This window comes from Limulus polyphemus, unplaced genomic scaffold, assembly GCF_000517525.1.
Source record: "Limulus polyphemus unplaced genomic scaffold, Limulus_polyphemus-2.1.2 Scaffold680, whole genome shotgun sequence".
NCBI lineage: Eukaryota > Metazoa > Arthropoda > Merostomata > Xiphosura > Limulidae > Limulus > Limulus polyphemus.
The window spans coordinates 305,922-314,137 of NW_013666290.1; the positions used below are offsets into that span (position 1 = coordinate 305,922).

Here is an 8,216-nt window from a genome sequence, read left to right on the forward strand (position 1 = left end):
ACGAGTGTCGAAAGCCGGTTTATAGCGATGTAAGTCCGCAGACACACCGCTGTGCAATTGGGAGGCCAAACATGGATTAAAAAACGGTATTATTATCCAAACAGGAATAAAGTTATTCCACAGATCATCATGACCAACTGATTTGAGCACCAGCAGGCTGGAAGATGGACCAACTCAACCCAAGCTGGATAATTTCCTACATTCCCTTAAACTATCACTGGGGAGGTCCCCCAGACTGACCCTCTTTTATCCACCCCACAAAAAAAAGATATATTAAGGTCTAGAACCGTGACTGACAATGGCTATGAACTATTTCATTTATCTTAATTTCTATCTAAAAAATCAGTATGCACCTAACAGCACCTGATAAAGGATTACCTACATTTTTTTTTATCCTGCACTTTATGTATAAAATGAGTCTGTGAAATCGCCATACAAAACCACTAAAAGAAAAATATGTCACTACAAGCAGAGAAACAAAACAACGAGCTACGGTTCACCAGAAACATAATAATAAAGACAGCAGCTGTCTTGACGTTCGGATCTATAGAAACGAAACATCACAAAATTTATGACTTAAACAGTATCGGTCTTATTATCACCATTTTTATATATACTACAAAGTTTTCATTATTGTATTTTGTTTTTTATCAACAGTTACCAAAAGGAAGATTCGATCAGAACTCAACCAGTCATTGAAAGAAAGGGACCTTTATCCGGCTACGCCTCGCCTCTTCGAGGATATGGTGCTATTCGGTGAATAACTTGTTCTCATTTTCATTTTTTTTTTATTTGGAACTAACCTCGTCAGATTTTTTTCTTGCATATTTACACCAATTATAGCTTCCTTTCTGTACTTTATATTGTACCTTAGAGATAGCTATATTTATATATTTCGTAGAATTAATATAAAAAAAATGCATGATTCGTATCGTATCTTTATTAGGACCTAGTTAAAAACCAGGTGAGCTTGTGTTTGTATGTATACGTGTTAAACAGATAAGCCGCAAACACTTCAAAAGTAAAACAGCAAACTGAGGAGAAATCAACTAAGAGAAACAAAAGCATAGCTACTTGTTCAAAGTATCTGAGGATAGTAAATGAAAAATACAGATGTAATAACTCCAGTGCACTTCGTTCTCTGATTATTTACGTGTAAAATACAGACGTAACAACTCCAGTACACTTCGTTATCTGATTATTTACTTGTAAGATACAGACACATCAATGCCAGTTTACTTCATTCTCTGATTATTTACGTGTATAATACAGATACAACTCCAGTACACTCCGTTATTTGATTACCTGTAAAATACAGACTCAACAACTCCAGTACACTTCATTATCTGAATATTTAGGGGTAAAATATGAGCGAAGTAGCATGCACTTCATTATCTGGTGATTTTATGTGTAAAACTCAGACGCAACAGCTCCATTGCACTTCGTTATCTGATTATTTACGTGAAGATAAAGCAACATAAACTAGGAGTCTGCGATGAAAAAATAGATTGTCTGGTATCCCAGGTGTGTATGTGGGACTTTGGGGCGTTATCATGTTTACATGCTACAGACTCCCAGTGTAATTACGATTGTTTACAAATAAGATGTTGGACCCTACTGACCTTGTCTTCAGGAAAGTTGATTCTGCTATTGAGGATGACCCTAGAAGGAGTTGGAATTCGGTCATTTTTTCTCAGAACCTCTCCTTCTACGTTATCATGTTTACATGCTACAGACTCCCAGTGTAATTACGATTGTTTACAAATAAGATGTTGGACCCTACTGACCTTGTCTTCAGGAAAGTTGATTCTGCTAGACTTAAGACTTACTGGCAGCCTTCTTGTTTCCTTTTCTTTCTTTTTTTTTATCCCTTGTTGCCAACTTTCCTCATAAGAAGCATTCGTTCTTTTCAAGTCCTCGCTTGATATTTGTCCTCTCTCGCTTCCTATGCGCCACTTTCAATTCCATTTTAATATGCCGAAAAAACATTCCATTGCAACTGCCTTCTGACGCGTGAAATAATCCATGCAAACTGGAGCACGAATTTAAACCAATCACACGTTACTCTTTTACAGTTGGGAGAATTTTACACTCAGTTCCTCTGAACTTTACAATTTTTCTTATTTCTGACAAAAATAAAAATGTCCCTGACATGCCACTATGTAGCACACTTCACACTTCTCCACACCAAGACAAACAACAGTCATTAATAAGTATTTTATCTCAGATCCACCGTCAACGCTATAGAAAACCTAACCCAAGGACACTACAGCTTTATCAGTAAAAGGATTAAAATATCTTAACAGGCGTTCTATAATATCTATCACGTCATACTATGTAATTTACTTGGATACACCTCAGTAACTATTGTACACATTACAAGTCGTATTTCTCCTGAGCACCACTAAAAAAAAAAGTATAAAATGTGATATTTCTATTTTGTTATCTTGGTACCATAAATACAATTTTCCTATACAAACCTACACACAAACAAATATAAAACAAACTTCTGGCACTAAAAATATTGCTAAGCTATGCCAGTTTGGCACCTGTCAGAATATTGCTCAAGAAATTCAGTATTTGATTAAAAACGAAGCCATGACGTCGTTAAGAGAACCTGAAGTTTCATACACACACGTTATAATTACTTCTCATTTATAACTATTAATTATTCTGACCTTTCACATCCACTGGTACCGTTTTTATAAAATTAACTGACTGTGAGTACTTGTATTTCGATACACTCTAGCGACAGCTTCTAGAAACAGGTTAAAAAGTCTCCTTGGATCTTTGGCAAACAATATGTTGCGTGCTTTTCTCTGAAAGCAGGGACCATTTTAACTGGGATCTAATCGTGACAGGTATCGGTTTACCTGCCATGATGTTATCAGCCAATCATAAAAGCCTGTAAATGTATAATACCAACGTTAGATAATTCTGCTCCCCCCACGCCAGTGACTCTACGGTAAGTCTAAAGGTTAATAACGCTAAAAATCGTTTTTCGATACCCACGGTTGGCAGAGCACAGATTGGTGATTAATAAGAAAGAAACATAATTTTGATACTAGGGTATGAGTTTAGTCAGACTTGTTAAGAATTTTGGGAGGCCTTTTAACAACCGTCTGGCTTAAGTGTTTTCGTTCACATTTAGTCATATATCAACTCAAATTGTTTGTTTGTTTTTTATGGATTTCGCGCAAAGCTACACAAGGGCTATATGCGCTAGCCGTCCCAAATTTAGTAGTGTAAGGCTAAAGGGAAGGCTGCTAGTCATCACCACCCACCGCCAACTCTTGGGCTACTCTTTTACCAACGAATAGTGGGATTGACTGTCACGTTATAACGCTCACACGGCTGAAAGGGCGAGCATGATTGGTGTGATGGGGATTCGAACCCGCGACCTGAATCAAATCAAAACAATCGAGTCAAGAAATCCTTAGAAAAGGAAGTCAAAATACTAATAAAGTAATATTATTTAGAATTGTTAATTAAAATTAAAGTAACATGTCCTTGAAACCAACATTTACTGTAGTTTTAAGGGGGGCTTTAATAAATTACACACCGCCCACTCGTCTATTACATACCTAAAATAGAATGAAATAGTATTATACACCTATTTTTACTGCGTACCAAGCCTGCCAGTTTATACTGTATCGTATACAATCGTTTTTTTAATCTTCACTAGTTATCCTTGCTTAATTTATTTTCCGTCGAAAAATACAACCGGTTTCGCTCCAAGGTTTTATATCTTCTGAAGAAAATTAGATTCTCATCTTCTTTTCTTTTTCTTTCTGGAGAAACAGAAGTACGACAAATGATGTCGTATGTTTTTGTATCAATTCCAGTGCTTCCAAAATACTGTTAAAGCTTCCGTTAAGTGCACTAAAGGAAATAAGTTTTTTATTCTTTCTTTTGAAAACTAAGACGTTAGATGGTGACATTGGCAATTTTTTTTATTCTTTAGAGTAGGACTGGGAACAACTGGTTAGTAACACGAGTCACGCTACTTCGTTCAACAGGGGAGGGGGTCGTAACTACAATTATTGATGAGTTTACTCAACCATGTAGTAAACGTCGATGTACTTAAAGCAACCTATATATTTTTATTTATCTTGTGTTATATTTGTACACGTAGTTCAAGAGTACCGACATCATACCGATAACGTGTTCTACAAGAAATGATAAGTGACAAACATTTCAGCCCGGCTTTGACTAGATAACGAAGTCATGCCAGCTTCGAAAAGTGAGACGGACACAAACATTTGAGTTTTAAACGATCAGGAAACATATCCAGATGTTTCTAGGCTAGAAAGTTAGAGTTATAAGACAGAATCATATTCTCTACTTGAATTATCCAGACTTACTTCACATTCGAACAACTCCAAATAATAATAGTTGAGCTCAGCCATTGAAATTGAAGTTTTCCTGTAGATATAATAAGTGACTAAAAAATATACTGGAGCATTACTAGATTATTTAAAGTTAACCATCAGCAGAATACAGTTGTTTATAGTTTTTAACAATGTTCCTGCCATAAAGAAGAATCGTTATTATAAACAGAGCACCAAGTTACGTATATGAAAGTCCTGAACTTATATATCCAGATCCCCCTTCAAAAGGAGAAAAAAAAAAGCGGATATTATTTGACTGCGTAACGAAATATATTTAACATAGCATATAACATAACATAATGTTTAGGGACAACAAGGGATCCATTGATCCATTACGCTGTCCCATCCTAAACTAAAACTATTAAATAAAAAAAGTTAACCCCAAAGCCAGCTCTTATAATTCATATAGCTATCAAGTTTTCTCTTAAACTCACTTAAATTTACTATCTCCACAACAAACCATTCCAGTGGTCAACAACCCTGTTAGAAAAATAAAACTGTCTTAGCTAAAGATGACTCCTACCCTGCCAAAATTTATATTTGTGTCTCCTTGCCCTACTATTATCACTGTTAAATATGAAAACATATGATGCATTAACACTATCAATTCCCTTTACAATCTTAGGTACCTCATTCAGATCCCCCTCTAACTTTTCCTTTTTCAAGAGAAAACAGTTTCAGATATCTTAATCTCTCCTCATATGACAACCCTTCCATCCTAAGCACCATTCTAATAGCCCTCCTCTGAACCCTTTCCAACGATACAATGCCCTTCCTAAGGTAAGGAGCTCAAGACTAAACACAGTACTCCAAAGGTGGCCTAACCAGTGACATATACAATGAAATTTTAACCACTTTAGAATTGGATTCAATATTTACTTAGTATTAATTATCTATAAATAAACCTCATAAATAATAACAGCGAAAATGTTGTTTAATATATATTTGTTTGTTTTTTTATTCCTGTAAACTCCCAGTGGAGCATAGGGCCGCAACAACACCTCGCCAACGGAAGGTATTGTTGCAGTTACTTGTAGCAGGTTGGTTTTTACGGGGTGGAGTTACTAGCCCCGCGCCCATTTCTCATTCTGGACTTGGGACCAGGGAAAGGCGGAGGTTGTCATGTTTGGTGTGACGGGGATTCGAACCCGCGACCCTCAGATTACGAGTCGAGCGCCCCAACCACCTGGCCATGCCGGGCCTTAATATATATATATATACGTTTAAATAATTTCGCTTACATATTACAAGAAGGAATTTTAATAAATCTGCAGAAAAAAATATTATAATATATATATATACAGAGATAAAAAGAGTGGGTTGAACACGTTATACTAAAACGCTTTTGAATGTGTTTGTTTGTTTGTAATTAAGCACAAAGCTATACTATGAGCTATCTGTGCTCTGCCCACCACGGGTATCGAAACCCGGATTCTAGCGTTGTAAGTCCGCAGACATACCGCTGTGCCACTGGGGGTCTTTTGAATGTGCAACCAGCAAATTATGTGACACATCCCGATATCGCAATGAAACGAAATATATGAGAAATGCCTTTTTTATATTTTTTCTGGTGTTGCGAAGTTAGTGTGATACCGCCGAAAACTGATCACTTTTGGGAAGAGTATGTAAAAGTCTTTTTCGGCGCAAAATATTCATATATTCGGGCTAAAAAGATGTGTTTAGATCGAGCATTTAGAATTTCCAAGACGGGGATATCTCTTGTACTTCATGACATTGGAATGTGAATCAACCTAATGTATCAGAACCATCCAGAAGGAGACCTGCAACAGGTCGAAACCCAGACGTAGTAAGCAAAGTGCACGCAAAATCTGCCCACGTTTCCCAAAAAAACAGTATGCAACATAATCAAGAAGAACATTCTTCTGTAAAAAAAACACAAGTCATGTATACAAAAGAAGTTACTTCCATAACATATTTATTCAACCATTGCATACTTCAAGCAGCTGAAGAATCAAAACGGTTATTCACGTTGTTCCATGCAAAGGCATACCGGTTAAGTCCCCAGACGCAGCGCTTATGGGTTTTAGTGCGATTAAAACAAGCACTCGAAAAACGTTGTTCTCGTACACTAGATGGAGTATGGAAAGCCACAGGGAAAGTGTTGTGCTTTGGACGTGACAGCCTTACGACAGAGTCTTTTGAAATTAAAACTACGCTGCAAGGCTATTATTCAAGATGTACTGTCGTTAGATAGACATGCCTGGACGTAGCGACACGGACTGTAACAACGTGGTGAGGCTCCAAAATTATTTTAACTTAATTTACTCGGTATTTGTATATGATGAAGTATGGAAGCAATATCTATTTCTATATTGCTAATAACACTTTTGCAAAACTTAACTAAACAAAGCATTCATATGGCCTGGTAGTTAGGGCACTTGACTCGAGATATGTGGGTCACGGGTTTGAATCCCGCCACCGAACATGCTGGCTGACAACACGACTTGCCAGCGCGTTAGTAGTGAGCAACAGAGAAATAAAGAAGTATTATAATCATATTAAAGAAATAAATTAATAAAAACTAGTTATATCTTTTACTTCCTAGCTTTTCTATTCCACTGTTTTCTATATTCAATAGAGATTTAAGCTTTTTAATTAAATATTAGCCGCGACCATTTGTGTAGTTTTTATGCCCTTTGCTTGAATTTTTCTTATTCTCTGATTTTCACTACGCTTTCTTGCAGGCATTATGTGTTAGGTCGATAAATCCTGGTCTATTTTAAGAAGAAAAATTACGCGGACAGACAAACAAACTCACGTAGACATAACTTTAATTAATAAAACTACACGTAAAGTAAACAATAAAGTAATGGTATTTATAATAGCGTACAGAGTATGAAACAGCTATGAACGCTCACTGTATGACAGGTTTTACAAGTTTAAACAAAGAAACTCACAAAAAAAACAAATAATAAAATCCGTTGTAAAAAAAAGTAGCTAAAACGTGTTTATAACAGTCTATGTAACGAACCGAAGATAAACTACTGAAAGCAAAGTAAATGTAAAGTTGTAATGAAGGCAAATTTAGCTGCATGTGCAGAAACGTCTGAATGCGTGTACAAAAAGTGGTAAGCATAATGGTTTTGAATGAACTTCGCATGTGTATTTTTGACCTAAATATGTCGAGAAAGCCCATAGAAATTGTATTTAGTGTAATGTTCATTTTTTAAAGAAATTGCATGTGAGTTAAATGTTATGTGAAATACTTTGCAAATAAAAAAGCTGAGGTTGAAATCGAAGCCAGTCGTCACGTGACGACAACGACAGTGCCATCGTGTACCATACTTGTTTCATTGAACAGTTTGACTAAGCAAAAAAAAAAACAGGTAAGATGAGTCTCAATTGAAAAGCCAATATGCAATCCGGACTCCTCGGACAAAAGCCTTTTTAACGATATGAAATTTGTAGCATTTGATCGAGAAATTTGCAAGAAAAGTTCCCGAGTGGTAAACACAAGCGTATTATTTATATCGATTGTTCAGAAATCAGACTCTTTATGTTATCTTAAAATTCCTAAAATGGGAAACAAAAGTGGGAAAAAAGGTTCTGTAAGGTTTGTTTTGCGCCAAGCTACACGAGGGCTATCTGCGCTAGCCATCCCTAATTTAGCAGTGTAAGACTAGAGAGAATGCAGCTAATCATCACCACCCACCGCCAACTCATGGGCTACTCTTTTACTAACGAATAGTGGAATTGACCGTCACATTATAACGCCCCCACAGCTGAAAGGGCGAACATGTCTGGTGTGAAGGGGATTCGAACCTCCGACCCTCAGATTGCGAGTCGAGCGCCCTAACCACCTGG

General features: G+C 36.6%; 1 protein-coding gene across 3 annotated transcripts in view; it reads left to right on the top strand.

Moving 5' to 3' along the window:
• LOC106459913 overlaps positions 1-8,216 on the top strand; it is a 110,237-nt gene that overhangs the window by 36,723 nt on the left and 65,298 nt on the right. For all 3 annotated transcript variants that reach the window (XM_022386485.1, XM_022386486.1, XM_022386487.1), the window contains exon 2: positions 658-756. In XM_022386485.1, the coding sequence (XP_022242193.1) occupies positions 658-756 (99 nt within the window). The remainder of the gene's footprint in view (positions 1-657; positions 757-8,216) is intronic.